Raw genomic sequence first — 14,281 nt, forward strand, 5'->3', positions numbered from 1 at the left:
AGGCAAAGCTCTCAATTTACCGGTCGATCTACGTTCCCATCCTCACCTATGGTCATGAGCTTTGGGTTATGACCGAAAGGACAAGATCACGGGTACAAGCGGCCGAAATGAGTTTCCTCCGCCGGGTGGCAGGGCTCTCCCTTAGAGATAGGGTGAGAAGCTCTGTCATCCGGGGGGAGCTCAAAGTAAAGCCGCTGCTCCTCCACATCGAGAGGAGCCAGATGAGGTGGTTCGGGCATCTGGTCAGGATGCCACCCGATCGCCTCCCTCGGGAGGTGTTTAGGGCACGTCCGACCGGTAGGAGGCCACGGGGAAGACCCAGGATACGTTGGGAAGACTATGTCTCCCGGCTGGCCTGGGAACGCCTCGGGATCCCCCGGGAGGAGCTGGACGAAGTGGCTGGGGAGAGGGAAGTCTGGGCTTCCCTGCTTAGGCTGCTGCCCCCGCGACCCGACCTCGGATAAGCGGAAGAAGATGGATGGATGGATGGATGACAAGCAATTCTATTATGGTCATACTCTTGTTTGCTGGCGGCTACGATTTCAGTACTATTGAAGATCTTTGCTCCTTCTCAACTCTGTGGTAATATTCTTTTCACAAAATACAAACAATAGTACGTTAATGTTAAATCTTCCTTGTGAAAAGTAATCCCCCGATTACTATTTTCAACAGTCTGCTCATTTGAGCGGGAAAACGCTGAACACCATCTTTGTTTTCTACCTGTCAACTGTCAGTTTAGGCTGCTCGTCACCACTTCAAGATGGCGGACGAATTTCTCGCGTCACAGCAGCCAATGCTACGTCTACTTATAAGATGTCTATGGTTTTTTTTAGGGATGTCCGACAATGGATTTTTGCCGATATCCGATATTCCGATATTGTCCAACTCTTTAATTACCGATACCGATATCAACCGATACTGATATACACAGTCGTGGAATTAACACATTATTATGCCTAATTTGGGCAACCGGGTATGGTGAAGATAAGGTCCTTTTTTTAAATATTAATAAAATAAAATAAGATAAATAAATAAATAAAAAATTCTTGAATAAAAAAGAAAGTAAAACAATATAAAAACAGTTACATAGAAACTAGTAATTAATGAAAATGAGTAAAATTAACTGTTAAAGGTTAGTACTATCAGTGGACCAGCAGCACGCATTGGTATGATCTTCTGTCATACCAATGCTGTGTGCTTACGGACTGTATCCCTTGCAGACTGTATTGATATTTATCGATATATATTGTAGGAACCAGAATATTAATAACAGAAAGAAACAACCCTTTTTGTGTGAATGAGTGTAAATGGGGGAGAGAGGTGCACTAATTGTAAGTGTATCTGGTGTTTTTTATGTTGATTTAATAAAAAAAAACAAAAAAAAACGATACTGATAATTTAAAAAAAAACGATACCGATAATTTCCGATATTACATATTTTAAAGCATTTATCATCTCTAGTTTTTTTCACCAAACGTATCAAACAAAAAAGGAAGTTATTAATGGTATCTGGTAAACGATAATTACCGTATTTTTCGGAGTATAAGTTGCACCGGAGTATAAGTCGCACCTGCCGAAAATGCATAATAAAGAAAGAAAAAAACATATATAAATCGCACTGGAGCCCGGCCAAACTATGAAAAAAAACTGCGACTTATAGTCCGAAAAATACGGTAACTGTTATGGAACTGTGAAGAAGGCATGAAAAAGTGTCCTGAGTTTGTATGTTTTATTATTATTGTTACCTTTTAATGTTAGCCCTGAGTCATACGCTATTGACTAATGAAGCGCACCCTGACATGGTCACGTGACCTCCATAGTGGCATGACGTCATGCGTTTTTTTTTCATTAATGATTGTGCAAGAAACCATTCAGTTTTTTTTGGGTTTTTTTAATTGCTTAACCCCAGTGGGACATGTCACTGGTGACGCCACCGCCTCCCGCCTCCCGCCCCCTGCAAACCCACTTCCACACACTCCCCTTTTCCCCCGACGTGACGAGACAAGGAGGACATCCTTATGGACGCATGCATAAAAAGCCGGCAAGAAAAAAGTTGTGGCCTAGTGTCGTCGCCTCCAGGCTGCACGGGGAGGGGGCCGCTTGACTGACACCAAACCACCAGAAGAGAGGAAGGAGCGCTCCCATCTCGCTCCTATCTCACTCGGCTTCAGCCAGCGCCAAGAGAAGACATGTTGGTGTCCAACTTCCACACTCATAGCATCTAAATCCAACATAGCGATAGGACGACTTTATGTTTTTTGCTCTTTTTTTTTTGCAGGAAAATGTCCAGTAAAGCCACTCTAGTCTTCCTCATTTACGGAATAATCTGGCATCACAGCTGGGGGCTTGGCTTTCCCAGTGTGAGGTAGGTGCGGATTTGAACTCAGCCTCCTGAGAAACGGCGTCCTCTGCAGTGGACATTTGTTTGTGGTCTACTTCTTGTGTCAGAGTTACAAGATTCCAGGAAAAAAAAAAATGTCTAGAGAGAGCAAAGTTTGTTTGTTTAGGTTTTCAATATTTCTCCAGATTGGACAGTGAAGTTTACGACGAGGATGGACGTTCTCTTCCCTCCGTGGACTACGACAGAGAGCAGCCGGACGTGAGAAGTTCTCCATCGGTGACCGACGTCTACTCGTTGTACTACCCGCCAGAGAAAAGGTACTCTAATGCAGTGTTTTTCAACCTTTTTTGAGCCAAGGCACATTTTTTTCATAATACGTAGGCACACCACCAGCAGAAAAGGTTAAAAAATGAAACTCCACCAGGTTGTCGTGCCTTATTTTGAGTTTGTTGTTGTTTCCTGTGTGTATTGCTTTAGTTCCTGTCTTGCGCTGTTATTTTGGTGACCCTTCCTGTTTTGTTGGTGTTCTCCTGTAGCAGCTTCACGCCTTCCTGCTTTGTTTTCGCAATCAAGACTATTTAAGTTGTGCGTACGCTACCCTTCTTTGAGGGGACATTGTTGATTGTCATGGCATGTCTTTGCTCCACACGCTGTAAGTTTTTGCTGTCGTCCAGCATTCCGTTTTTGTTGACTTTGTAGCCAGTTAAAGTTAAAGTCCCAATGATTGTCACACACACACTAGGTGTGGTGAAATTTGTCCTCTGCATTTGACCCATCCCCTTGTTCACCCCCTGGGAGGTGAGGGGAGCAGTGGGCGCAGCATTTTTGGTGATTTAACCCCCAATTCCAACCCTTGATGCTGAGTGCCAAGCAGGGAGGTAATGGGTCCCATTTTTATAGTCTTTGGTATGACTCGGCCGGGGTTTGAACTCACAACCTACCGATCTCAGGGCGGACACTCTAACCACTAGGCCACTGAGTACCGGTAGGTTTCCTAGCGGGACTTGCCTTTTGTTGATTTTTGGTTTAAGCGTTACATGCCTTTTTACCTGCACGCTGTCTCCCGCTGTGCTCTGCCTATTGGGATCACGACAAACCATCCTCGACGCGTTCCGACTTCTACAAAGCAATGAACCACCTGCTGCTACCTACTGATATGGAGTATTACACGGTTACCCTGCCAAGCTCTAGACAGCACAGGCACTAAAAACGGCACATTATTATGATTATTGATTTGCAAAAAATATTTTTTGGACCAATTAGATGAAGTTGCATAATTTCCCACGGCACACAGTGGTTGAAAATCACTGCTCTAATGCACCGCCTGTGTCACGACCTGAAAGTATCAATCAATCATCAATAATGCGTTCGATTGTCTCTCTATTGGACGAAACATAAACAGGACGTGATTACATTTTCAACAATGCGTCAATCAAAATCAAATCCGAAAGGCTGCAGACTCCCAGTTGCGTTCAAACTCTGTGGTAATTGTCATTATCTGTGTGTGTGTGTGTGTGTGTGTGTGTGTGTGTGTGTGTGTGTGTGTGTGTGTGTGTGATCCCAGACTGGAGAGACATGCAGACGGCATGTTTAATAAAGCATACAGGAAAGCACTGGGTCAGTTATCAGCCAGGAAGTATCTTCATTCTCTCATGGCAAAACGTATTGGGTAAGAGCGTCTTCTTTATGCCACAGTACTCGTCTCACACACTTAAATTACTACTCTGTACTTGCGTTTGTTTTTTGTTATTGTCCTCTTCTGTCATACCATCCTGTTATTTCCTAAATTCATAACTACTTAGGGACCCTATTCTTAACCATGACTACTGAAGTACATTGTTTCCCTGATTGAACCTAATCTCCATGATAAACTACTTACATGCATATTTTTCCCAATTCATAAGTACTTATGTACCCTATTTAATTAATCATAACAAATCATAACATAGATTATTTAATTCATAAGTACGTTATTTATTTCCTTACCTACATTATTCCCTAACTCAAACTGTAACTACTTGCAAAATTATTTCCTTAATATATAACTACTTGCATACATTTCCTTATTCCTAACGACTTATCTTCATGATATCCTTAATCATAGCTACTTACATATGTTTCCTTACTTGCATACATTTCCTTAATTCATAACTACTAAAACACAATATTCTCCAAATTCATAGGTACTTATGTACATTATTTCCTTGGTTCGTAACTACTTATGTACATGATTTCCTTAATCATAGCTACTTACATAAATTTTTCCTTACTTGCATACATTTCCTTAATTCATAACTACTAAAACACAATATTCTCCAAATTCATAGGTACTTATGTACATTATGTCCTTGGTTCGTAACTACTTATGTACATGATTTCCTTAATCATAGCTACTTACATACATGTTTCCTTACTTGCATACATTTCCTTAATTCATAACTACTAAAACACAATATTCTCCAAATTCATAGGTACTTATGTACATTATTTCCTTGGTTCGTAACTACTTATGTACACGATTTCCTTAATCATAGCTACTTACATACATTTTTCCTTACTTGCATACATTTCCTTAATTCATAACTACTAAAACACAATATTCTCCAAATTCATAGTTACTTATGTACATTATTTCCTTGGTTCGTAACTACTTATGTACAGTACATGATTTCCTTAATCATAGCTACTTACATACATTTTTCCTTACTTGCATGCATTTCCTTAATTCATAACTACTAAAACATAATATTCTCCAAATTCATACTTACTTATGTACATTATTTCCTTGGTTCGTAACTACTTATGTACAGTACATGATTTCCTTAATCATAGCTACTTACATACATTTTTCCTTACTTGCATACATTCCCTTAATTCATATTTACTAAAACACAATATTCCCCAAATTCATAAGTACTTATGTACATTATTTCCTTGGTTCGTAACTGCTTACGTACCTTATTTCTTTCATCATAATTTACATACCTTATTTCATTCAGAATAAATATAAGATATTTGTTTAATTTACAACTATTTATGTTGCATTTACATTATTTCTTTACTTACATTTCCTCAATCATAACTATTTACACACCTTTTATATTTAATTATAACTACTTGCTTGCCTTTTTTCTTTACTTACATTGTTTTTTCATAATCTATAACTAGTTACATACATTTTTTCCTTAATCATAACTACTGACGTACCCTTTTCCTTAATTCATAATAACTTACATACATTGTTTTTTTATTCATAACTCCTTATAAACATTTTCTTAATTCATAAATTACTTACATACATTATTTCTTTGATTTAGAACTTCTTACATACATTATTTATTTTATTCATAACTACTTCCTTACTTTCCTTAATTTATAACTACTTACATACGTTATTGCCTCAATTTATAACTACTTACATAATGTTCTTAATTTATAAATACTGACATACATAATGTTCTTAATTTATAACTATAACTACTCACATTATTTTCTTAATATATAACTACTTACATAATTATATTTTTAATTTATAAGTACTGACATTCGTTATTTTTAAATTTATAACTACTTAGATACATTATTTTTTCTTATTTATAACTATTACTACCTACATTATTTTTTTAATTTATAAGTACTGACATTCATTGTTTTTTTAATTTATAACTACTTAGATACATTATTTTTTCTTATTTATAACTATAACTACCTACATTGTTTTCCTAATGTATAACTACTTACATATATACTGTTCTTAATGTATAACTACTTACAGAATTTCCTAATTTATAACTGTAACTACTCACATTTTCTTAATTTATAACTACTTACATAATTATTTTCTTAATTTATAACTACTTAGATACATTATTTATAACTATAACTACTTACATTATTTTGTTAATGTATAACTACAAATAATTTTCTTAATTTATAGCTACTAAAATACATTAAAGTTTTATAACTATAACTACTTACATTATTTTCTTAATTTACAACTGGTTGTAAACAATGACAATAATAATTGTATTTTATTTATTTAAATAATTGTCATAATTCACAACTACTTACATACAACTGTTCTTAATTTATAACTACGTTTTCAAATTTATAACTATAACTGCTTAATTTATTTTCTTAATTTACAACTACAACTGCATCATTTTCTTGACATATAACTACTTACATATATTATGTTTTTACTTTATAACACTTACCTACATAATTTTCTAACTTTATAACTACCTGGATACCGGTACATTATTTCTTTCTAATTTATAACTATAAGTACTTACATTATTTTCTTAATTTATAACTACTCACATACATCGGCGGTATAGCTCGGTTGGTAGAGCGGCCGTGCCAGCAACTTGAGGGTTGCAGGTTCGATCCCCGCTTCTGCCATCCTAGTCACTGCCGTTGTGTCCTTGGGCAAGACACTTTACCCACCTGCTCCCAGTGCCACCCACACTGGTTTAAATGTAACTTAGATATTGGGTTTCACTATGTAAAGCGCTTTGAGTCATTAGAGAAAAAGCGCTATATAAATATAATTCACTTCACTTCACATCATTTTCTTGATTAATAACACTGTACCTACATCATTTACCTAATTTATAAGTACTGACACACATTATTTTTTAATTTATAACTACTTACATACATTTTCTTGATTTACAACTACTTAGATACATTATAGTTATAAAACTAAAACTACTCACATTATTTTCTTAATTTATAATAGGTTGTAAACAATTACTAATATACTCATTTACTCAATTCATAACTACTTACCGTATTTTTCGGACTATAAGTCGCAGTTTTTTTTCATATTTTGACTTATAGTCAACGACTTATGTGTGAAATTATTAACACATTACCGTAAAATCTCATTCACGTAAGAGACTAGACGTATAAGATTTCATGGGATTTAGCGATTAGGAGTTGTTTGGTAAACGTATAGCATGTTCTATATGTTATAGTTATTTGAATGACTCTTACCATAATATGTTACGTTAACATACCAGGCACGTTCTCAGTTGGTTATTTATGCCTCATATAACGTACACTTATTCAGCCTGTTGTTCACTATTTTTTATTTATTTTATTTTTTATTTATTTTTTATTTATTTTTTTTATTTTTTTTAAAATTATTATTATTATTATTATTTTTTTTTTTGTCCTGTCCAGCTTATTCTTATTCTTTATTTATTTTAAATTGCCTTTCAAATGTCTATTCTTGGTGTTGGGTTTTATCAAATACATTTCCTCAAAAAATGCGACTTATACTCCAGTGCGACTTATATATAATAATAATAATGAATTGCATTTGTAACGCACTTTACATTTGTTAAAATCTCAAAGTGCTATAAAAATAAAAATAGAAAGTAAGAATATATAATAAAAAATTTAAATAGAAATGAAATCATGACACACAAACAGAAACATTGATAAAAATAGAAATAAAAAGCATGAAAGCACTGGATAAAAACAGATAAGCAAGCAGTGCATTTAAAAACAAGAAGGCAGAGAAATTAGGTCAAAGCTGTATATATGTTTTTTTCCTTCTTTATTATGCATTTTCGGCTGGTGCGACTTATACTCCGGAGCGACTTATATTCCGAAAAATACGGTACATACATCATTTTCTTCATTTATAACTAGCTACATACGTTGTTTCCTTCATTCACGACTGCTTAAGTACATTATTACTACCTTAATGTACCAAAAAGATTGAAACATATCTATCTCCCTACCACTTAGTCCCTTGTTGTTGTTTTTTTTTCCATTTTCTTACGTACTATTTATCATTTAAACTGAATATTGTTATCTCAGGAACTTGAATGTTTTCCATAATATGCAGACTATTGATGTGGATGTGTGCACATGCGATAGTGATGGTGGTCTTTCTTTCTCCTCCTGCACCACCCGCCCCTACACACTCGCACACAGCGGGAAGGCGACGGACGAGAACTGGGAGCCTCTGTCCAAGCGACACTCGGACGGCATCTTCACGGACAGCTACAGTCGCTACCGGAAGCAGATGGCAGTGAAGAAGTACCTGGCGGCGGTGCTGGGGAAAAGGTATAGACAGAGAATTGGAAGGAAAGGACGCTGGCTGACATATTTGTAGAAGAACAACAAAAAGCTTCCTTGTTTGCGCGTCCCCCAGATGAAGTCATCTCCAGAGCAGCTTTTGTGTTCCTTAACGTGTCCTTTATTCATGAGTTATGTCCTAGGGAAGCCGTTAAATGATATTTTCATAATAATCTTGTTTTGTTTTGGGAAAACCTGCAAGTGATGGAAGACACTGTGCCTGTGCGAAGGAGGACATGAATAAGACTCCAGTTGTCTCTGTCCACAACAGACATGAAGACGTAGCTTTCCATCGTGCGCTACAAGACTTAGACTTTGATGCCCTCCCAGACGGGGAGGACTTGGAGGCTTTTTTGCGGGACTGGCTCAAACGCGTCTTCCCCAAGTTCCCGGTGAGTTTTGGTCTCTCGACCATGAGGCGTTTGGCCAGAGGAGTCTTGTGCCTCTCCTTCTTCTTCTTCTCCCCTTTTTTCCTCGCACCGTCAATTCTTGTCAGCCCAAAATCCCTCAACGATGCTCCTGTCACTCTGTCGAAAACCCCAAATCTGGCACGCCAGGTGCGTTTGGGGGCCTTTCTCGCCTTTTTCTTCCGTGAATGTTGACAAAGTCAGCTTAGGCTTTGTCAGGTGCCAATCTTGTGTTTCTGTGCTTGGAAACCAAACCTAAGAAGGACGAACACGCAGCAACGTCCGAAGGCTCCAAACACAGAAATGATCAAAAAACACCGTCAAAAATATGTTGAAAATATGGCAAATAAAAAATTGCTGCAAATACCAAAAACACTGAAATGACCTTCATGGAAACAAATGCTGCAATAAGTCATTGATTGATTGATTGAGACTTGTATTAGTAGATTGCACAGTACAGTACATATTCCGTACAATTGACCACTAAATGGTAACACCCCAATAAGTTTTTCAACTTGTTTAAGTCGGGGTCCACGTTAATCAATTCATGGTAAATTCATACATGTTGTCAACAATGTAGGCTACCAGGAATTAGATGGAGCCCGTGCTAGCTCTGCTAACTTCCTCCCTTACTTCCTGGTAGCCTGCCTAACTTCTTGGTAGCCTGGCTAACTTCCTCTCTTACTTTCTGGTAGCCTGGCTAACCTCTTGGTAGCCTGGCTAACTTCCTCCCCTATTTCCTGGTAGCCTCCCTAACTTCCTCCATTACTTCCTGGTAGCCTGCTTAATTTCCTCCCTTACTTCCTGGTAGACTGGCTAACTTCCTCCCTTACTTCCTGGTAGCCTGCCTAACTTCCTCTCTTACTTTCTGGTAGCCTGGCTAACTTCCTCCCCTATTTCCTGGTAGCCTCCCTAACTTCCTCCATTACTTCCTGGTAGCCTGCCTAACTTCCTGGTAGCCTGGCTAACTTCATCCCTTACTTCCTGGTAGCCTGCTTAATTTCCTCCCTCACTTCCTGGTAGACTGGCTAACTTCCTCCCTTACTTCCTGATAGCCTGGCTAACTTTGTCCCTGATTTCCTGGTAGCCTCCCTAACTTTTTAGTAGCCTTCCTAACTTCCTGATAGCCCGCCTAAAGTCCTCCCTAATTTCCCGATTTACTGATAGCCTGCCTAACTTCCTCCCTAACTTCCTGGTAGCCTCCCTAACTTTTAAGCAGCCTTCCAAACTTCCTGGTAGCCTGCCTAACTTCCTACCTAATTTCCAGCTTTCGTGGTAGCCTCCCTAACATTTTAGCAGCCTTCCTAACTTTCTGGTAGCCCGCCTAAGTTCCTCCCCAATTTCCCGATTTCCTGGTAGCCTGCTTAACTTCCTGGTAGCCTGCCTAACTTCCTCCCTAATTTCCCGATTTCCTGGTAGCCTGCCTAACTTCCTTTCTAACTTCCTGGTAGCTTCCCTAACTTTTTAGCAGCCTTCCTAACTTCCTAAATGCCCGCCTAACTTCCTCCCTAACTTCCTGGTAGACTGCCTAACTTCCTCCCTAACTTCCTGGTAGCTTCCCTAACTTTTTAGCAGCCTTCCTAACTTTCTAAATGCCCGCCTAACTTCCTCCCTAACTTCCTGGTAGTCTGCCTAACTTCCCACCTAACTTCCTGGTACCCTCCTAACTTCCTGGTAGCCCACCTAATTTCCAGATTTCCTGGTACCCTCCCTAACTTTTTAGCAGCCTTCCTAACTTCCTGGTAGCCCACCTAAGTTCCTCCCCAAGTTCCCAATTTCCTGGTAGCCTGTCTAACTTCCTGGTACCCTCCCTAACTTTTTAGCAGCCTTCCTAACTTCCTGGTAGCCCGCCTAACTTCCTCCCTAATTTCCCGATTTCCTGTTAGCCTGCCTAACTTCCTGGTACCCTACCTAACTTTTTAGCAGCCTACCTAACTTCCTGGTAGCCCGCCTAAGTTCCTCCCCAATTTCCTGGTAGCCTGCCTAACTTCCTGGTACCCTCCCTAACTTTTTAGCAGCCTACCTAACTTCCCGGTAGCCCGCCTAACTTCCTCCCTAATTTCCCGATTTCCTGGTAGCCTCCTTAACTTTTTAGCAGCCTTCCTAACTTCCTAAATGCCCACCTAACTTCCTCCCTAACTTCCTGGTAGTCTGCCTAACTTCCTCCCTAACTTCCTGGTACCCTCCCTAACTTTTTAGCAGCCCTCCTAACTTCCTGGTAGCCCGCCTAATTTCCCGTTTTCCTGGTACCCTCCCTAACTTTTTAGCAACCTTCCTAACTTCCTGGTAGCCCGTCTAAGTTCCTCCCCAATTTCCCAATTCCCTGGTAGCCTGCCTAACTACCTGGTAGCCTGCCTAACTTCCTGGTACCCTCCCTAACTTTTAAGCAGCCTTCCTAACTTCCTGGTAGCCTGATAACTTCCTGCCTAATTTCCAGGCTTCCTGGTAGCCTGCCTAACTTCCTGGTAGCCTGCCTAACTTCCTGGTACCCTCCCTAACTTTTTAGCAGCCTTCCTAACTTCCTGGTAGCCCGCCTAACTTCCTCCCTAATTTCCCGATTTCCTGTTAGCCTGCCTAACTTCCTGGTACCCTACCTAACTTTTTAGCAGCCTACCTAACTTCCTGGTAGCCCGCCTAAGTTCCTCCCCAATTTCCTGGTAGCCTGCCTAACTTCCTGGTACCTTCCCTAACTTTTTAGCAGCCTTCCTAACTTCCTGGTAGCCCGCCTAACTTCCTCCCTAATTTCCCAATTTCCTGTTAGCCTCCTTAACTTTTTAGCAGCCTTCCTAACTTCCTAAATGCCCACCTAACTTCCTCCCTAACTTCCTGGTACCCTCCCTAACTTTTTAGCAGCCCTCCTAACTTCCTGGTAGCCAGCCTAATTTCCCGTTTTCCTGGTACCCTCCCTAACTTTTTAGCAACCTTCCTAACTTCCTGGTAGCTTGCCTTAGTTCCTCCCCAATTTCCCAATTCCCTGGTAGCCTGCCTAACTACCTGGTAGCCTGCCTAACTTCCTGGTACCCTCCCTAACTTTTAAGCAGCCTTCCTAACTTCCTGGTAGCCTGCCTAACTTCCTGCCTAATTTCCAGGCTTCCTGGTAGCCTGTCTAACTTCCTGGTAGCCTGCCTAACTTCCTGGTACCCTCCCTAACTTTTTAGCAGCCTTCCTAACTTCCTGGTAGCCCGCCTAACTTCCTCCCTAATTTCCCGATTTCCTGTTAGCCTCCCTAACTTCCTGGTACCCTACCTAACTTTTTAGCAGCCTACCTAACTTCCTGGTAGCCCGCCTAAGTTCCTCCCCAATTTCCTGGTAGCCTGCCTAACTTCCTGGTACCCTCCCTAACTTTTTAGCAGCCTTCCTAACTTCCTGGTAGCCCGCCTAACTTCCTCCCTAATTTCCCGATTTCCTGGTAGCCTCCTTAACTTTTTAGCAGCCTTCCTAACTTCCTAAATGCCCGCCTAACTTCCTCCCTAACTTCCTGGTAGTCTGCCTAACTTCCTCCCTAACTTCCTGGTACCCTCCCTAACTTTTTAGCAGCCCTCCTAACTTCCTGGTAGCCCACCTAATTTCCCGTTTTCCTGGTACCCTCCCTAACTTTTTAGCAACCTTCCTAACTTACTGGTCGCTTGCCTAAGTTCCTCCCCAATTTCCCAATTTCCTTGTAGCCCGCCTAACTTCCTCTCAAATTTTTTGATAGCCTGGCTAACCTCCTTGTAACCTAGGTAACTTCCTCTCTAACTTCCGCTTAGCCTTCCTGACTTCCTGGTAGCCTGGCTCACTTCCTGGTAGCCTGCCTAACTGCCTCCCTAATTTCCCGATAGCCTGGCTAACTTCCTCCCTAACTGCCTAACTACCTCCTTTATTTCCTGGTAGCCTGGCTAACTTCCATGTAACCTAGCTAACTACCTCCCTAACTTCCAGGTAGCCTGACATACTTCCTGGTAGCCTAACTAGCATTCATATGGCCTCCTTAACTTCCTGTTAGTCTCCCTACATTCCCAGGAGCTTCCACAACGTCCTAGTAGCCTGTCGAACTTCCTTGTAACTTAGCTGATTTCCGTGAACTTGCAGCATTTCTCTCATACGGTTGTTTTTGGCATTTGTGTGCACATGTTTGCTGCATTTTCCTATGTGTGTGTTTGTCTCTTTTTGGTTTTGGAATTTGGATCTTTCCTGTGTTGGCGGCGTCAGGACGTTGCTGCAGTCGCTCGCCTTCTTCTGTTTTCTCCGTGTCTCTCCGCCCATCACCAAGTATCCATCTTTTGAAAAAGCAACATGAGCTAAAAGTGATGCAGTGCCACTCCACTTCTGTAAGTGGCAGCAAAGCATCAATCCCAGATTTGGACGAATGCTTCTTCTGGTGTTGTGTACTTGTTGGTGGAGGTCGGGAAGAAAAAGGATGCTTGTCACATGGTTGTTTCTGCATGGGGAACTTGGCGGTGGTCCACGTTTGTCTCCTTGTGTCACATGACTGATGTACAAATGATTAAAAAAAAAAAGAAAAGAAAGCGCGTGCATGAAGCGCACGCACCGCTGATTCTTCTCTTCCATGCAAAATGGTGGCCAATGTTTTGTGACTTCCTGTTGAATTGTGCACGGCCGAAGCAGGAGAAGGACGGCGCGATGCAAGGACGTTGAACGAGGAGGGACGAGAAGTAAGTGGGGTGCAAATGAGGAAAGTAGCGGGCCATGGCTGATCGTTTCTGTTTTTCATGTCGCACTCTTCTCCAGGCTTTGCGACGCACGGAGCACTTTGTGGCTGCGGTGCTTTGCATCGGCTTTTTTTTTTGTCTTTTTTTCTCCAATGGAAATGGCCATGAATGACGGCTATTTAGTGGCCCTAAGATGCTGCACATCGTCGGCTTACACCCCCCTAACCTTTGTGCTCGTTGGACAGTGGAACTTCTTTTATTTCTGTTCTTTTTCTTGTGAGACGCCTGCAACTTGTGTACGATAACCACACAGCCAATAGCCTTACAAAAAAAAAAAAAAAAAATCATGCATAAATATGTATTTATGACAGGAAGTGATTCTTATAGTTAGGACTGAGTGTCAAGTCAATAAATGTTCCAAAATAAAATGTTGATTTCTTTGAATAAATTTTTGTAAACAACAAAAAATGGTATTGTGTGCAGTATGTAATGTTTGGTAGCCCAGTGAAAATGTTTCCCAAACCATAAGAGCTTATAAAATTGTCTCGTTTCCATGGTAACGCAGAGGCTTTCACAACCTAACACTGACTCCAGTTGGCCTGCGACCCTTTGCCTCGCTTCAAGTCACACATAAAAGTACATTGACGTGTTTGTGGACACAAGCTTGCACAACTTCTAAATACAACTGGTCACAAGCAATAAATATGCTCCAAAAACTCCTGCCATGGATCTTAGATCTTTAATGACCATGAATATATATATATTACTGTCATAAATCATGCGTG

General features: G+C 40.3%; 1 protein-coding gene across 4 annotated transcripts; it reads left to right on the forward strand.

Moving 5' to 3' along the window:
- Window positions 1-1,993: 1,993 nt before the first annotated feature.
- adcyap1a (adenylate cyclase activating polypeptide 1a) lies at window positions 1,994-14,050 on the forward strand. Of its 4 annotated transcripts, none has more exons than XM_061965767.1 (8): window positions 1,994-2,191; window positions 2,279-2,365; window positions 2,527-2,658; window positions 3,906-4,010; window positions 8,294-8,425; window positions 8,640-8,829; window positions 13,450-13,499; window positions 13,576-14,050. In XM_061965767.1, coding segments are annotated over exons 1-7 (681 nt in total). In that variant the 5' UTR covers window positions 1,994-2,189; the 3' UTR covers window positions 13,483-13,499; window positions 13,576-14,050. The 4 variants fall into 4 exon arrangements, with proteins under 4 accessions (XP_061821751.1, XP_061821753.1, XP_061821752.1 ...); XM_061965769.1 differs by having other exon boundaries at window positions 8,709-8,829; XM_061965768.1 differs by having other exon boundaries at window positions 1,994-2,365.
- The last annotated feature ends 231 nt before the right edge of the window (window positions 14,051-14,281 follow it).

Source organism: Nerophis lumbriciformis, linkage group LG07 (genome assembly GCF_033978685.3).
Source record: "Nerophis lumbriciformis linkage group LG07, RoL_Nlum_v2.1, whole genome shotgun sequence".
Taxonomy (NCBI): Eukaryota; Metazoa; Chordata; class Actinopteri; order Syngnathiformes; family Syngnathidae; genus Nerophis; species Nerophis lumbriciformis.